Below are 19,267 nucleotides of genomic sequence, written 5' to 3'. Positions count from 1 at the left end.
TTGTTTTTTTCTTTGTTAATTTTGCAGAATTCGTATATGCCCTGATGAAGCTATTAAATATTAGCGAAACGTTGGCGTGATAGAAAAAACGTGTTTTTACTTTGACCAGTAGATTAATTTAACATATCCAAAACACCGGATCCCAATATTTACACTTGGTCAATTCAACATAGAACCTCATACATCTTCGGTTCAAAATATTACATAAATCTTGTACTTCTTTCGTTGACGGTTAATACAAAACCAGTAACTTTAATAGATATAAGACAAACTTTACTGTAAAGAGCATTACCATACCGTAGCTCCTCGCTTATTTCTGTTGTCGTTGTCGGTAACAGATCCCTACACTTTACTTTAACCTTTGCTGAGTTGGCTGAGACCGCTGTGGAAACAACAGATGCTGCAATTACATCTAATTCAAATTTTTATTTTGTTCCTCTGTCAAGTTTGAATTAGTCTCTTTCGCGTCGCTTAGTAGTTAGTACTGCATGATTTGATGATTTCCTTTACGTGGCTATTTCTACTCAGTATAAGTCTCCACTCCAACACACTCTTTTTAGGTAGTTCAGATCAATGACACTATCCCAGTCAGAATCCTTTAATTTCAATATTATAAATACAATACAGACCATTCAGACAAAGTTCCCATATGAGCGGTTATCATGAAATTGAACCTTTTGGAACTTAGAACTCCAACAATTGACGTGTTGTCATTTGCAATGTAATGTTTTCTCCCATTTTTTCCCTTTTATTTCACTCAAACATCGACCTAATATTTTGTTTTCAATCCCCGTCCTTTCAAATTATTTTTATCGATGTTTTCGTACGTTAACTGATTAATACCGAAATGTGAAAGAGAACAAAAACAAATAATCAAAATCAACTACATTATACATCCCGCGGTGCCTATTATACTTTCGATATGATACCAAACAACAAATAGGACATATTAACCCCCGGAGAGAGTTTTTCTGTTCGTATACTGAACTGAATAGGACAATAGAATTGATTGTCCCCCTAATATTTTGGTTATAAAAAAGTAAATAAATAAAAATAAAAATTTCCTACACTTTTACTCTTGTTATGGGTACAATATCGCATCACAACATCTTGTTTCCATTAATATGTAAACACATAAATTATAACTGGGATAAGTTCAATGAGATCAAAGTAATTCCTATATTCATTTTATTCGATTAGTTTTGGAAGATTGTTTGTGTGGTGCATGCATTACACACAAACTGAATTATTGGTTTGTTTAATTTAGCAGTTTTTTCTCCTTCTACATTTTTATTTATGGCTTTTTATGAATTTATTGAATTCTATTAGGCATTTAATTTTGGTATTGGGATGGGAGTTGATTCAATTTAACGAACTATTATTCATATGGCTAATGTGAGAATATTCGGGATTTATCCGACACGTTCAGAGAGACAGCGCTGTCGTTGCTTCGGGTGAAAGTAAATATTTGATTTAAAGTTTTTTTTTCTATTTATTTAATTTAAAGTATTGCCAGTTTTTGGTTTTATACAATTTTATAAATAAAAGCCGGTGAGGCGTTCGTTGCGAATCTATTTATTTTTTCAGGAAAACGCAACACGCTTGACGATATTATCATTAAATCTGTTACATCCTTCGATTGAACTCTAATGTTTCGAGCTTGCTACAAATCTTTTACTTCGTTTGTTTTAACATTCATTTTGTAACATAAAGAGATTCCAGTCAAACATTATCGCTTGTAAGAGTCGTCGTTGTCAACAAAAAATGACTATGAATGTGGATGAAGGAAATTTGTCCTAATTGTCAAAATCAGTATGACTGTGGTGGATTGTTCAGTTGGTTGGTCGAGTGATTCTTAAAATTCAAAAAATCTGGTAAACTATTAAGAGACAGAGAGAAAGGTATGTGGGTATTTTATGAGGCGACGCGGTCAGTATTGTTGGAATAACTTCTGGCTCAAGTTTATTCAAACAAAGTATATTAGACTTAAGTACTCAAGGTACAAGTTAGTAACAAGATTGTATGTATGGCAGTGGAAACCTCATTTTTACAGATGTCAAAGCTACTCGCTATTGTGTATATAGGAACATCCATTTACATACTACTTCGATGGCGATCAGCATAGACACAGCAATAAAAAAATGTGAAAATTTACTCAAAACCTACCGAAAATTTTGGTAATTATAGCAATATTTGTTGTTTCTTTGGCACTTTATGGTAACATGATTTCATCTGAAATACGCAAAAATCAAATTTCCAAAATTTACTGAAGATGTTTACCAAAAATATACGTCAAACTTACCGAAAATTTTGGTCATTTTAGACATTTTTTGTCATTCTGAAACACCTGAAAAATTTCTGAAAATTTACCCAAACGTTACTGAAATTCTACCAAAAATCTACTGAAAAAGTCGGTAATTTTAGCAAATTTTGGTTTTGTTTTCGGTAGTTTTTATAAATAAAATTCTCACTGTTCGCTCTGTCTGCCGTGCATATTTTAATCAAGTCTATTTTTGTTTTCTTTTTGATGGCGGAAATTTCCTTGAACCTTTCAAAACATTTTCGAATGACCTCAGGTTCTGCGAGCTTAAATAGAACTTTAAAAAATGTCTCGTTACTTTTTAGATGCATTCGAAAACAACTGAATAGAGACCAAGCACTTATCTCAGATATCTTGAATCGTATTCAAACTTATAATAAAATCCGTCATCAACATGTAAGATGGAATAATACTCTCCAGCCGAATCGAATGGTCGTTTTGAATCTAACACCAAAGCGAAACGACATAAATCACAAAATTTATTCGAATAAATCTGAATAGGTGAGAACAAATGATCCGCACAATAACTTAACCCTAACCGTGTATAATATATGTATATGCGTCTAATAAATTCTCTTCAATTATCTTCGAATGTAACGTACCGTCTGACCCATTTCCCATGATGGCGTTATTGTCTTTCGTTTGGTAAAAGTCATTTGTGCAATAAAATATGTATATTGGTTAGATGCTATGTATACGAAGCATATATTATAAATGGACTCGATTATTTTGCATTATCTTTTTGCTTAGCATTCAAGTGGATGCAAGTAATTTATTTTTGCTATTTTTTTTTTGTATGAAAAGAAATGGTAATATTCGATTGTGCACATTATATTGAGATTAAGTAGCCAAACAGGATTCTTGGTCATTTGCAATTTTGAAAATTTGAATTTTTTAAGCAGAACACTATTTCTCAAATGACAGTTCGGCAGAGATTTACGAAACTAATTGTCTAAAATAAATGGAAACATTTTGAAAAAAAAAACTAAAGAAAAGGAAACGTCCAATACATATGTAATTAACTTTGTGTTGGGTGTCATTAGAAAGGTATTGCAGGTAGGAACGGGCTCTTACTGGTCAGACCATTTGAAGAGCGACGTATGGACAACGTATTGTGTCAAAATCAACATCAGAACAATAGATTTCTGTCAATTTTGACACTATACGTCGTTCTCTGAATAGCCTGTTACTGGGCTTAAAATTAGCCCAAACTGAGATATAAAAGTTGTATCTCTACATCCGAAACGAAACGAAAACATCGGATCATGTTTCCGCTGTTCGCTATTGATCTCAACTTTAGAATGTCACCAAACATGCATGAGTAGTGACACGATTTGTGAACCTTTGAAGTGTGAGACTCAGTTACTCTATTGGAAACCACCATAACAGGTCCTTACTCGTAATTTCTGAAAAATGGATGTCGACAAAATTTTCAAAGTTTCCTTACACCCTTTTTGAATCTTGCGCAGTAAATTGTAGTTACATAATAATATGTCCACAAAATTAACCTTTAACGGTCGAGATTTCCTAAAAATCATAGCGTCAAATGTGGAATTAGTTGATTGAGTAAGTGTTGTAAATTCTACTCTACCTACAAAGAGAGACACCATTCAAATTCTCCTTTTGTTCTACTGTCAAAGTTTAATTTGGGCAGGAAGAGTCAGCGTGGTCCTTTTTCTTTTCACTGATATATTTCGGGTATTTAATTCCTTAATAATATTTGGAATACCGTTGATTGGAGTGTGGTAGACATTTCTCACATTCAATTTGGAGATCGAACAGTAAGATATCTCCAGCATCTACTAGGTTTGGGGTATGGGCTATTTAGTCCTGGTAGGACTTAAAATAAAGAACAAGATCAGTTTAATCTCTTAATTCACCATTTATTTACAACAATCAACCTTTACACATATATTTGGTTTCCTATTAATACAGTAAGACAGCCTTATCAATTACAATTTAGTGTTTAAGATCTTACAGTTGAAATGGATTTCTTTTACATTTGGGCTCCGAGATCAAGAATTCATACGATAAAACACTAAATCAATAATCGATCACAAAATTACCGATGCCTACTTTACACTTGCATGTTGTTAAGAATATGTCGTTTAACTAGGTCCAAGCCAAACAGTTGGCAACAATGCATGAACTCGTTCCGAAGAAATGGTGAAAACTTCCTTAGAATTTCTAAAAAAAGAAATGTAGCGAATCGTATCGGCATTCACCGGAAATTTGATGTCGCAGCAAATATAGTCACCCTCTTCCCAAGCTTCTCCAATGTGTAGTATTTTTCCGTCCAGAAATATTTTCCCGTCATTTAAATAAGCGAATCCGCTATCGAATTCCGAGCCTTCTTCCAATCCAATTCCAATCAGAGAACCACTGCGACCTCTGCGACCTATGTTCAACACGCACAAACCAAAGCTTGGATGAGATGGCTCTAAACAATGAGCTAACTGTGCAACCGCTTGGTTAGTTCTGTCGTCGTTTTCCAAGATGCCGTTGCTACGATCTGTTTTCATGTTTTCAAATGTTTTCCAAACTATGGCCACGTTTACATTTAAGAGGAACCGCACTTTGCTAGTTGGTGTCCCGGTAAGCCTCTCAATGTCCTGTTCTAGTTGAAAAACGAATTCATTCAGTTCTTCGACCTCGTCATTGAGCACACCATTTGCCGCTCGTTGATCGATCAACGCATTCGATAGTTCCTGTATTTTCATATCTTGACTATTAATTTTATCCTGGAAATGATGAACACATGGACGGGACTGGTCACTCCGATTTATTTGTAGGCTGCATCCCTGGTCGCAACGAATCACCGCATCCGGATTTTTAGCACACCCGGTCCGATGGCTCTCCAAATTCTCCAATTTTACTATGTGATTACATCCATTCTCGGCTGAAAAAAAGAACGAAAATAAGTTGCGTTATGACAAACTTTAAAACTTCTAAAAAGAAAATTTAGGAAAACTTACCAAAATCACATTTAATGTCCAGTTGAGCGAGTAGATTACGAAGTAATCTACTCGGTCGTTTTAGGTCGGCCGCCAGTAATGGCTGTCTATCGATCGGGCAGATCTCATTTACTGCAAGCCATCTATGCATGCATGCCATGCAAAAGAAGTGCTCGCACGGCGTTTCCAATGGATCTTCCAGGACTGCGGCACAAATTTGGCAAAGCAATTCTCTTTCTATTGCACCGCCAACGAAACGCTCCAAATCGTAACCCATTATTACTTGCTCAATATAAGAAAATCGTCCAAAAATTTAAAAATGAACTGGATTCACTATTCACTTTTTCTTCAATTTTTTTTTTGGTAAGATGTTTTATTGTATTACTTCGAAAAAAGTCTGATTTTAGTAGACTTCCTCACACGCCAAGAGCAGAACACTGAATGAAGGTGTCTTTAAACAAATTGTAGAATAATGATAAGTCGCAGTGAACGATTAGAAAAAGAAGAAGATTCTTAGACTAAAATCACTTCATTTACGTTAACCACGCCTCTTTTTTATTGTACGCACTAAATAGCCTCAATACAAACAACACACACTCTACGGATAGAGTCGAAATTTTGCTTGATTTTTGCAAGTGGTTCTAGGTGGTTGCGGGTGGTTCCCGTGGTCCAATCGAAAAGTGATGTATGGATTTATTTTTGATAATGAACAAATCGTCCATACATCATTTTGTCCTAAAACTTCAAATTTAGCCGATATAATTTTGTGTCATTTCACTCTGCCGCTATTATCCGTAGAGTGTGTGTTGTTCGTATTGAGGCTATTTAGTACGCACTTTCAACACAAGGCACACTATAGCTTTGTTCCAAGTAACTGTAAACACGAACTTTGACAACCCGAACAACGACAATTTCATCCACAGCAACGTCGCTTTCGTTATATTTCATACAAATCGAGCAACGTCGCCTAAGCGATTTACACAGAGATATTATTGAGTTTATGGTTCTATGGATGAAATTTGACAATTCAAATGGGCTTGGAACAAACCTATTTTAAAAGCAAAGTTGAGCCAATTATCCGAAAAACGGAAAATCCGATGATTTCTTAAGGCCGAAAGTACACGAGCAATTTAGCGTTGATGGTATCTTCAATTATGGTGCGTTTTCCATTTTTTAGCCTTTGGTGAATATGAAATGACAATGGAAAACGCAGCATAATCGTCGATTGCATCACTGCAAAATTGCTCGTTTGCTTTCCGCCTAACCGGACCGAAATTTTCGGATTTTGCAACAACGATCAAATTGTTGAGGTGCTGTGCCTCATCTATCCGTTCATCACTGAAATTAGAATTGCAAAGGGGTTCGATATCTTCGGCAGAGACTTTTATTCGTTTCGGTGGTGGTTGATACTCTTCATCGTTCGAATAGTCACCCATCATTGCAGCTTTTTTGCGAATTTATTTATGAACAAAATAAGGTCGTCGTCGTAATTTTTCTCCGTTCTATCAAAATCTGCAACAGCCTCAACCGACCTATGATTGTACGAGAACGCATCAAAATGGCATATAAGTTCATTCATTGCTGCCGTTTTTACGAGAACATAATCCTTCAATTGAGCTGATCCTGAGCTGATATAAAAGTAACATAGTACCAATGGCAACGTATGGTTTAACGGCATCAGCAATGACTCGTCGCAACAGGATTTCTTTAAGAAATATGGAACGACAGATAATACGAATCTCTATCCAATACCGCGATGGACAAGCCTTCGATAATACAATACAAGCAAAAACCATTCTGTGAAATAAAACAATAGTCAAACGGGTCATTGTGCATCGTCTTCGTTATCATCGAGCCATTGAACGGAGGCCAAACAATCACATTCTGCGAGCGACACGAAGATACAAAATCAAACAAAAATTTAAAGTTGGTCGTCCATGCTTCATTTGGGAAGATACATTGAACAGGGAAGTGCGATGCATGGTTTCTCGGGGCCCAAAATTATGAATGTACTCTGAAAGAAGTATATTCGCATCGCATCCCAATGGCTTTAGAAATACAGGTTCATCAAATTCTATGCCGAAATTTGATTTTATGACAGTTAGTAGCACTTATTTACTTGGGTCTAATATCAAACGTTGTGGTCCTAACCTGTTCCTTCAGAACTTTGATATTTCCAACGTTTATTCGTCGCATATCGAGGAAATGTCGACATTGCTACTCGAACACTAACATAGAGCATGATCAAGTACGATTCTTTCTTAGTCATTTCAATACTAACATCCAACACCATAGACCTTAAACGGGCGACCCGTTTATTCAAATCAACATAACTTCTTCTGTTCATCCTTGCTTACGTTATATTGCGCAATATTAGTATATAGTAAACTGGACGTACGCCGCTTTATTACAAAACCAAAAAACTGCGTTGCTGTGTGTTTCGACAGGAAATGGATTCATATGGATTGTTGCGATGTAATACCTTATAGTGATGATGCCAAAAATATGTTTCTAATATTAAAAAGTGACTGTGGGAACACCAACATAAACCTAATTTATTACTGCCTTTCCATTGCAATCATTTCTGTTTGGTGTTTGTGCTCCGGAAAGAGTTGTCCACGGTTTAAAACACACTTTTTCATTATGTTTAGACATTGTTTATAGTCGTACATTGCCTGCATGCGTTCGGTGCGTATATAAGAGGACGTGAGTGATTCTAAAAGTAAACGACATTCTATTGTTACGAAGTTCATACGTGTCCGGTTCACATTGATGATGATAGTTGTGATCGGACTTACAGTAAGTCACTTACTTAAGATGAGTGGGTATTGTATGGTGAAATGACACCCCTCAAAGAAGTATTTGGATGTAAACACAATGGAAGCAGTGAGTTATTTTGTCTGATTGCTGTATTGTATTACATGCATAGTCGCCTATATTTTGATTAACGTGCCATCGATAAATCACGACATAATTATCCAATGAACGTCGGTACATACAAGGATTTTGTTTATCAATAAGTCGTTGGTTAGCAATGCCGTTGGTGGTACCCTAAGTGGTGTATGATGACAATATAGGGTTAAAATAATTGATTTAGAAACCTCTTCAAATTTTTGAAATAACTTACAGCGCCATATCTGAGCCACATGATGTAACGTCAATTTGCGATGTAATTAAATTACGTAACCGTAAAATGGTGCTTACGTTCTCCTTACAAATGTGCACAATACAAAACAGGTGAAACTGTTTTTAAGGATTGTGGATAAAAGTTAATTTATTTTATGCAAAATTACAAAAGAACCAGCCGTTATAATGCGAAAAATATTAATGATATTTTCGTGGACGAGATAAATGGTCAATGACTTTAATTTATTTGTGTTCTGATTAAAGCACCGAAAAGTACTTTTTAATTAACAGAGACTTTCGGTTATGATGCAATTTTCGTGTTCACTTGCTTGTGATATGAAATTTTATTAAAATTAAATATCGTCGTCACTGATTGGAGCATGTTACGAGGTACCACACTTTAAAATACAATATTTATTCAAAAATTACTTCATCCATATCAAAAGCAACGAGAGAGCATGGTACACACAGACAATTCCTTGTCGTTGCATCACATTGATTCACCTTATTTCCATCAAGTTTATTTAATGAGAGTCGTTGAGATGGCGGTTCAAGATTTTGGTTCTTCAATATTTTATGTATTTTTAGTGAAAAATAGGTCATGTTAATATAATACGAACCGTCTGAAACAATTCAGTTTCCACAACCCACTCAAACGTATGTTATGCATTGGAATTGATTGTTATTTTCAATATAAAACATTTTATAATGATGAATGGTGTTGTATGAAAAAAGACAAAAAGTCATTTCCTTGCGTGAGAATTATTCCGAGAGTATACACTTCAAAGATTGGGATGTGACGTGAAGTGAGAAGTCGTGAAAGTTTGTCAAAATTGCTGTTGAAATTAAGAGTATGGAAATGATGAGGATGCTGGAAGGTCAATTGAATCAAATCGAATCCGATATGATCGTTCCGAAAATTCTAGCCCAGTTACCTTCCTGAATAGCGTTAGTGACTATTCGGCAGAAAATAGAAGAAACAGATAATCGTGTATTTTCAAGGATTTTCTCTCAATTTCAATGGATTTTCAAGAATTTTTACAGTATTTTCGAGGATTTTTTAGGTTTTTCTTGAAATTGAAATGCATTTGTTGGGGATTTTCAACGAATTTGAGAATTTTCTTCTAAGTGCAAAAGTATTTTCTATGTTTATCACAAGACCCGCATGTGTGAGCAAATTCGGTGATCAAATGATTAGTAAATCATTTTGCATTTTTGCATTCCGTTTATGTTTCGCTAGACCTGTACATGCAGAAAGGTATAAAAACCTTCCGAGATTTGTTTGACACTGTCAGCATATCCTGTTGAGATGTGGCATTTTTTTAAAAATAATTTTTAATAACTATAAAATGCATAGACTGAGCAGACGTCAAAACAAGGATCAATAGCTATGATTGGGAGCAGGTTCGGACTGGCCTTACTGAGTTCTGGTTGATCTGAACCGATTTTTGACCTGAATCTAAGTTTAAGATTTCGTTATCGATCTGTTTTTGACTTGAAACTGAATTAAAGATTTCGGGTTCGATTTGAATCTAGTCTTGAAAACATCATAATTTCTGCAACACTTCTGACAATTTTCAGTGTAGATTCCAGTCGAACCCTAAATTATAAATTCAGGTTCAATGCCGATTCCTGATAAGCCTGTAATACTAATTCAGGCTAAGATCAGGTTCGGGTTCTGGTCAGGTAATTAATTAATTTATTGGACGATTGCTAGGAGCAGTGCTATGATAGGATTTGTAGAATTTTGTGTAGGATGTGAGTGAAGAAAATTTCGAAAACCTTCAAATATTTCTTTCTAAGTTACATAACTGTAACCTTCAATCCATGACGTTTTCTTTTTGAATTTCTGCTTTGACCTCTTATACTCTACTCAATTTATTTAAATTTAAAGCTTTAATCAGACTGCCTTTATGCAATGAATGCGTTGAAAATTGACCGTCGCATTCAAGGTATACTTAATCAAAAAAACCGAAAATGTATCAAAATGAAAAATCTGATTGCATGCATGCATATCTCTCTATATCCATTTTGATTACCATAAATTGACTTCTTTGTTGTGTCAAGATTTGTAACAAGTTAATTAGATTGTTTATTTATTCTCACATATAATGCGTATACGTACTTGTACAGGTATTTAAAATGCGCGAATCTTTTCATACATACACCAAAGGAAATTTTAAAATAAATAAATTTCAAAGTAAAAAAAAACGAAGCAGCAACCATACGGCGGTATCTTATTTATTTTGTGTTGATTCATGTTATTCTCGGATTATAAAAGTTAATAAAACTGACATTAAAACAATGAGGTGTTGAATGGTCTTACAGTCATTTGTTATGCATATGATTGGTCTGGAGGCAGATTTTTTGTGGAGCCTTTAGCCAAAGTTTTTAAGAAATTTCGCAATGTTCAGCCTTGTATCTTAAGTAATTCGAGAAACTTTTGAAAGAAAGTAAATTTGAATAATCTCTCCATCTTAACGATTGAATGAATGATATTGAATGTAAACCTACGGCTTATGTAAACGATTAACCCAAAACTTTGCACAATTTTCTCGTTCCCGTTAAATCCATCCACTTACGTTGTTTCCCTTCAATTTTTCCAGACAAACTGTGGAGTTGCTAATTTGGTCGATCGATACCTTGGTCACTTGTATCCAGAGTATCTGGAACATACAAGACCCGTACTGATCCGACAGGCACGTGACCTGCTAGTTTGTACATTTCATGGAGACTTGACAAAATTCGAAGAAGATTTTTTGGCGCCAGCGGCTACCATTATTGATGCAGCTAAAACATCGTGTTGTACATCAGAAACGGTGAGTAGCGTAGTTTGAACCTTACATGCCTCGAATGTCTACGACACTTTATTGTATAAATTTACGTGTTTCTCGAAATAAATATTAGTTTTGTTATCATACCAACCTAATGGGATGGTCATGTTGCTTTGTGTTGGTCGATTGACCATATCCATAAAAAATTTAATGGTCGAAGGGATGAATATCTTGTGTCGGTAAATAACGTTGACAATTTTAAATCTGAGTCACAAAAAATATTTTTTTTTTTAATTGGAATTTCCGTTCCATCAAATGTAGCCATTATATGTATTTCACCCTTGTCAGCGTACTTAGAATGGAAATGAGAAGTTAGAAAATTAAGAATTTTCATACAAAAATCCGAAAGGCCCTTCGGGAATCGCCCGAATTCCCATCAGAACCCAGGGATATAATTAAGTTTGATGGAAACGTTGGCAATATTTACAATTTTCTTGCACCAATGCCCTGTTGTATACCCATGTGATGAGAAAAATGCGGCTAATCAATGATGTGATGATTCGAACCAAAAGTAACATATTTCTAGACATGGACTCCTTTGTGGTCGGTCTAATTGTACGAATAATTTATGCAATTTTGTTGTTCAAACATATCCGCATAATATCACGTTTGTAAAATTGCCCGGTGGACTTTAGATCATTTTTATTTTGTCTTCTCGTTTAATTTGCATGACTACCATTTACACAATGCATGGCATAAATGCTTAATTTATGTTGTTCACGACCAGCCGATCTCTCGGCTGCACATAATTTTTATTAGAATTAATTTATAAAGACACAACTCTACGGCCTGTTATTAACAACAATGCATAACCATTTAAACTGCCGTGTGCTGGAACTGGTGGACACAATGGATCCGTATGTTATGCTCTTTAAAGTCAGTGAAAAAAAAATGATTTTTTTTTCTCTGCCGTCCGGAGCTTCAGTTCCTCTACACACTCAACGCGGAGAATATAATAAAATAATTTTGTATTTTATGATTTTGATCAGAGAAAGCATTTAAATTTACCTTATTAAGAGAGTCGCGCGAGTCATCTGTCGCTGGCAAATAAAGTTAAGGCGTTTCTGTATGTAATGCCGTATTGTAAACATGGCATCACCTCAGGTGTATGAGTGCATTTTCGATGAACGGTGTAAGACCATCAACCATCGAAGAAAAACAGAATTGTGCCGGCAACGGCCGACCCGTACGTACTATTCTGAATGAATGAACAATGATATTAGTTTGTGAGTTCGAGTTTGCGATTGGGCCTGTTTAGATGGTAAGCTCCGAAGGACTCCATCAAGGCTTTCGTGAACTGAGAGAAAGGGCTCTGCTGTTTCAACCTCTCCGCAACTGGTGTAACTAAGGTCAGATCCAATAGCAGACATGTTCTTATTTAGGCACAGTGTCCCTTGAAGATGAGAGTCCGACAATACCTGGCGTGATTCTTATTGATCGATATGTAGTTAGTCGTCTGTCTTGCTGAATTGAGCAGATGTCATTGATTAGCGATATTGGTGTTTCTCTAATCGACTATAAGTTTCTGCCATAGGTGATTACTAGAAGCTAACCTGGCAAGCTGATCTGTCGTTTCGTTACCTAAGATTTCGGAGTGACCAGTGACCGAATTTCTGCTGTTTACTTAGTCTATAAACTAGCTGTGTATTACATGTAATCAACTCCACATTGGTAGGCATAATGCAGAATTTCTCCGAATGGACAGGAACATATTTTTTTTGCTCTTTGTGCAACAACATGTTCCTAATAATGTTACAGAGCAAATGTACTACTGGTAATACTTTGCACAAAGTGCACGAATGCATAACACCACATATCAGCGAAAGAAATCTGCTGAATTCGAATAATCTTGTGCTAATCTTCCGAATGAATAACTTTTATTCGTATCCACGGATAGGCTTTCAATTTTATTATCGTCTTGAACAACATGATTTAACTGACCAAAAAAACCTTTCGGGGAAAAAAATATTTATTTAATTTTTATTGCTCGTGTTTGTCTGTATGGCATTTTATTAAACAAAACAACAGTCGAGATTACACGCAGTGAATTTAATAATTTTTTTTTTCGTAATCTCAAAATTCATCAAATATCACGATCACTTTTTGTTTCACTTTTATATCATTTCAGTTTTGTCTGTAGGGTTCAATATCGTATATATATCGATATGAAACCTGCGATTACACATTCGACATTCGTAATAATGAAGGTATATACAATAACGGGGAAAAAAAGCTACACACAGCCTCTAATCATTGTGTAAATTATTGTTTAATAAATTCGCAATTGAAAGTGTAAAATGCACAAAAGAAGGTGATTTGTTTTTGATAAACTATAAAACGAACCGAGAAAGAAAGAAATTGACTTGAAATTCGTGATTTGAATTCCTTTCTTTTGGACATTTAACAGATTTTGGTTTTCTTTCTTTCTTCGTCGTACAACACTCGCAAAGGCGTTTTTATCTATTTCCATCTGAAATATGACAAACAGATGAAAGAAAATATCGGATATAATGAGACAGTACACACTACAATTGTACCCGAGAGTAATACGACTTTGTGGGAATTTTATTTTCTTTTCTTTTGACGATTAGACATCAGGTTATATGATTTTTTCGGTGTTATTCAATATAAATTACATCGTTTTCGTTAACAATTTGCGGGGAATTCTTGTAATACCTATCAGGTATAGAAACTTGTTTAGAACCAACTTTTGGCTTCGGTGTTAAACAATGAAGGAAATGATACTTTACCCACTGTTTGACCTGAACCATAAATCTGGCTTTACATACGAAGTATGAAACTTTCCACTTCGATTTTACAATTGTGTAAGTGTCCTGTTATCTCAGTCGGTCTATTGACTGAAAACAATTATGAAACTAAAAAGAGATTTTTTACTTATCTGTAGCATTGAACTAACTTCTCTTTACCTTGTGATTGCAATTAATATTTACTACCTACCCTATGCGAAAATTGACCATTACATAGCAATGTGACCCTTGCGAAAATGATCCATCACATGTGGACTATTTTCGGTGCATTTTATTTTTTTTAATTTTTGCATGGGGCAGGTAGTACCACTTTTTGAACATATCCAGCTCACTCGTAAGGTTCTTTGTGCATTGTACAACTTGCTTTGTTAACTGTTTCTGACAAGTGTAGTTGTATCATCGGCTCGGATATGCAAACTCTACACTAGTGAGTTGGTATATATAAATTTAGGCTATCAAATGTTCTACTTTTGTTTTATTGCTGCTGTTCAATATAAAGGTGAGACATGGTGCTGTTATTAGTAGACTATGCTTATCTGTCTAAAATGTTTATTTTGACGATTTGGAAGTTATGAACCGACCCGAAAGTGCATACGCTATTTTATCTTCCGCGAACAGAGATATATCGAGAAAAGCAAATTTGTCCTACAGTGACAACATCGAGATTATCGCTCTAGGCAGATAAAGTAGTGTTATAGTCTATCACTGATGGAAAGGTAATCTAACACTAACATACTAACTTAGTTATTATCTGAGGATGGGTAATCTTATAAGGAAGTTACTCAGAAACGAATACTGAACTTTTCCGCTCATAAAAAGTAATCACATCAGCGAGCCGTAATATATGTACTGAATGGTTTAAGGGTCGCGTAATAGTAGATTACAGCAGAGCCTATGTAAATGAGTAATACATGTGTGCGATGTTTGTGTGCTCTTCTGTACTGTTCTTTAATGTGTAGGCATCCTGTGCGTTGTATTTACATTGTCTAAGATGAAAACTACGAAACAATTTTGCATAAAAATAGCATTTCGGAACCTTTTCACTCCTAAACATTTTGCACTAAAATTTACTATTCATTTAGTAGGCATCGGTTGTGCACGCCATTTCGGCTATATTTAATTGACTTCTTTGTTGTTGTCATTCTCAGTTTCAGTGCAAAATTTTTGATTTTGTTGTTTTAAACTATAAATTCAGTGTGATTTTAGTGTTTTCCTAATGTTATCGATGGCAGGTGTACCAAAAAATAGTTCTGCCTGTGTAGATTCTAATTTATGTCGTTGTTTGTGTGAAGTGAAAACATAAACAAAATCATCGAAAAATTTCCGACCAGCGCATGTAAATGATCGCGCATAGCATGTAAATCATCGAAAAACCTAACATGTAAGTTTCATTTACATTCTCATCGCAGACAATGTAAATACAACGTACAGGATGCCTACACATTAAAATAATTAATTTCTTTAACAGAGGTCTATTGCTCTATTGCTCTTCCCTTACCCAATAATTATATCGTTTAGTGATTTTCATATCTAGACAAAGGTGCTGTTTCGGCCGCTGGAAAATCTTTGTTGAAAGACTTAACCAGCCTTTCGTTAAAAACACGAACAATTTTACATTGCTGAGACCGAAAATTATGTTAAATATTCCCTTGTTTTGTCTTTGGTACAAACAGTATAGCATCCCAGGAACGCGAAATTGCTCGTGTGTTTTCAGCTTAAAGGTCCGATTCGATCCAAAGACCGAACGACAACCAAAAGTTGAGGTTTTTTTTAAAAACCGACTCACATCTGGTAACTCACGCTCATTGTTGCAAGTGGATAGTGCCGTTTAGAAAAGGTGCATTATTTATTGAAAAAACAAACTTTATATTTTCTTAGACCTTCAGTAGTTACTAAATCAACAATCACCATTTCCTTCACTGAAATAAATTATCTCCCAAGCAGCCCCATACACAACTATTTTCTCGCTAAAAGTATTTAATTTTAAACGAAGTTTTAATATGCAGAATTTGTCTTTATGAAGAAAATCTGAGACTTTTTTGTGCATGTTGTAAACTGCATTATTGATGCGTAAAAATATAAAGACGAACAAAAAAAAAACCTAACTGATCGGACAGATAAATGACCAATGTATCGAGGAGCTTGGATAATACGTGCTCGCACATGAAAATTGGCATGTAGCCAATGCGTTAAGTTAAATACGACCGTTTCTCATGATGAGGTAGGCATACCAATTAGACTGGACTTTTTTTTCGTCTTGTTGTTGTTGTTATTATTGTTCGTTCACTGATATGAATTGTAATTGCTTATTTTATTGTGTCTTGTTAATTTTGATGTCTACCTTATAATCAGATCATCAGACGAAAATTCATATTGCTTTTGATTTGATTGTTAAGTTTTTTTTAAATTCAATTTTCCTGTTACATGAAACCGATTAAAGGAATTTTATTTACCAAAAAAGAACATCCGTAATATTTGGCTTAATAACCTCACGTATGGATTGCGAAATTTATCGAATTTTGAGTAGAATTACGGCTGTAATGAGTACCGAGAGATGTACGTACTTATATCGAGTAACAACTGTTAACGATATTTTTCTTTCCTGGCTGATTATAAGGTTGTTGACTAAGGTTTTCGAATTAAAACGAAGTTTTATATGCAATTTTGCACTTAATTTCTTGTCAGTAGTTAACTGGATATTTTGAGAAAGTCAGACCTCTGAGTTATGTAACCAGTGTTTGCTTTTGCCCAAGTGGTGAAATAGCATGATGTCAAGTTATATATTTTCTTGCAGTGACTATGGTTTGAAGAAATTAACGAGGAAATAATTATTTCCTGCAAATATAGCTCTGCCTTCCTTATTACTCATTTGACAATAAATTGGATATCTCGCTTATACGCTTCCTTCCTTGCTATTGCTTGGAAATTCTTTAATCGAATTGACGATATTTTCTGACGAGACTACGGGGAGATGTCTTGTTGCTGAAGTTTCAATAGTACACTGCGAATATGTGGGAAAATTTGGTTACTTATGATGGGGAAGGATGTGTCCTGAGCCGGAGACAAGTAATACAATTCAGCGAGGGGTCTTTTAGCGTGAAACTCTATTGCTGAGACCGCAGTCGTCGTCGCTCTCCTAACGTTTCCTGACTGACGTAAAATGATCTAATTTAAATACTTTTACGTGTTACGGCATGTTTCATTTTCATTTACATTGCCTAATCACGTAAAGCATTGTACTTACGAGGTTCCAAGTTGTTATTTGACAAGTGGGGAATACAGCCCTCCCCTTCGGGTCGGGCTGTAACACCCCACTTATCAAAAAAACAACTTGGAACCTCGGAAGTAATATACTATTACATTGAACCGTTTCACACAAAAATAAATGGAAGAATGCATGCGCGTATAACATGGATGCACCCACCAAAAATCCTTTTTTTTTTGAGAACGTGTCTCTAAACGACTTTAACGTAGTTAAGTCTTCGGCATGTCGACGGACACAATCAATGAGTAAAACTTTCAATATTGAATTTTTGTCAGTTATTTCAGCAATTTCTCTTATTGTAGCCCGAAAGAAATGAGAACTCAAACATTTTACATACAAAGGGACAAAAGCTCGTGAAAATCTTCAAACCCCCTTATTTTCGACCCTGATGCATGTAAAAACATTTTCATCTATCGCTGATGTACTCAACGTACGAACCAAAGGGAAACTTTTGAAAAGAGATTGGTTAAGGGTTGAGCACTCGCTGGTATACAAAATTTATCCTCTCTCATCACAAGACGTATCGATGGCAACAGTCACCCTTTTTGAATACATCATTTTTAATGCTTTTACCTAAGTAAGGGGCGTGCACTATTTTTGCCATTGTTCAGAGTTAGTTATTTTGTGATTCGTTCTCTGACTGTTAGCGGTTCAGAATTTTGGTTTCTTTATTAGAAGTTCATGAAAATTATGTCTGAATATGGCAATTCAATCATCAGCCGACAGAAATTCTATGTTGCTGGAAAAAGCGAATCTGTCGTAATTATCCGTTCGTCTCTAATTAATTCACCTTATTAATAATAATTTCTGAATGTTCGTCGTGTCTCGTGTGTAATAAAATGTACTAAATCGATTGTAGATTCTTGTTCTTCTTTCTTGGCGTCAAGGGCAACCATCTGTTTAACATTATTTTATTGTACAAACACATTCCTAGGCATTGTACAATTGAATTGAATAAAAAAAAAAATTATTCCAATTTTAACCGAATCAACAAAATATTGTTATGCATGTCTTGTCTGCCTACAATTTTTCTCAGAAGAAATAAACGTGATGAAAAGTAAAAATAAATTGCATTGTTACATTAGCTCTCGTAACGATACCTAATCCCATCTAAGGTCTTGAATTACATCTCATCAATTGATCGATTCAATAATAATTAATTAGTTCATCTGGACATTTATGGATGTGTAGAAAAATGATCTGAGCTCTTTTTATGATGACCAAACTGTAATATGATTTTCATAAAAAAAGCCAACTCACAAATGTTGTAATTTGTCGATCCGAATAATGTTGTATAGAAACCGAAACCACCGCAGCGGCTCACCTAAGCCATACGGAGTGAAAGATGTTAATGATGATCAATATAAATTTAACATTCATTTCATTTACAATTTGCCTACAGACCCATTGCATTTTGTATTTCAGTTTTATTGCAGCAATTGATTCGAAATAACTTGTTCGATTTATCATCGAAAGGGAAGCACTATAAAACGCGCATCGAAGCGCACACACTGGAACAGATAAATAAACTAATGTGTATGCAAATTTGACCCGAAGTAATAGACATTTACATAAAACTGGATTACATTTTCTACTCGATACTCTCGTTTATGATTCAATTTATTTTGTGAAAAATTGACGCGCATTTATCATCGTTACGGAACGGATAGTCGTATTCGATTGGGAAAAAGTGCAAATGTGAATTAGAGCTATGTAAGAGTTTGAAAGTCATTTCACTAACTAACTTAGTACAATGCAAAGATCTTAAAAAGTCTCGCTGCTTGTAGGAACTAAGTAGCTTCAATACTAAGAAATACTTACCGAATTGTGTCAAAATCACAGCGAGGGTTCTTTGATAAGAAAAAATAGTTATTGGAACTATTTATGAATGTCTTTAGTTTCACTAACTTTATTTTTACGTTAGACATCCTGCAGAACTTATCTACCTCAAAAGTTTTTAGAATCGATGCAGCATTCCCTCTCCGTAATTTAATGGGTTA

At 35.0% G+C, this 19,267-nt stretch overlaps 1 protein-coding gene across 2 annotated transcripts in view; it reads left to right on the top strand.

Annotated features, from left to right (window-relative positions):
• LOC119073049 overlaps window positions 1–19,267 on the top strand; it is a 243,173-nt gene that overhangs the window by 67,405 nt on the left and 156,501 nt on the right. For both annotated transcript variants that reach the window (XM_037178363.1, XM_037178364.1), the window contains exon 3: window positions 11,007–11,219. In XM_037178363.1, coding sequence (XP_037034258.1) covers window positions 11,007–11,219 — 213 coding nt within the window. The remainder of the gene's footprint in view (window positions 1–11,006; window positions 11,220–19,267) is intronic.

Source organism: Bradysia coprophila, chromosome II (assembly GCF_014529535.1).
Source record: "Bradysia coprophila strain Holo2 chromosome II, BU_Bcop_v1, whole genome shotgun sequence".
Lineage (NCBI taxonomy): Eukaryota > Metazoa > Arthropoda > Insecta > Diptera > Sciaridae > Bradysia > Bradysia coprophila.
The sequence above is the reverse complement of the archived record's forward strand: the minus strand, read 5'-3'. Positions and strand labels throughout refer to the sequence as shown.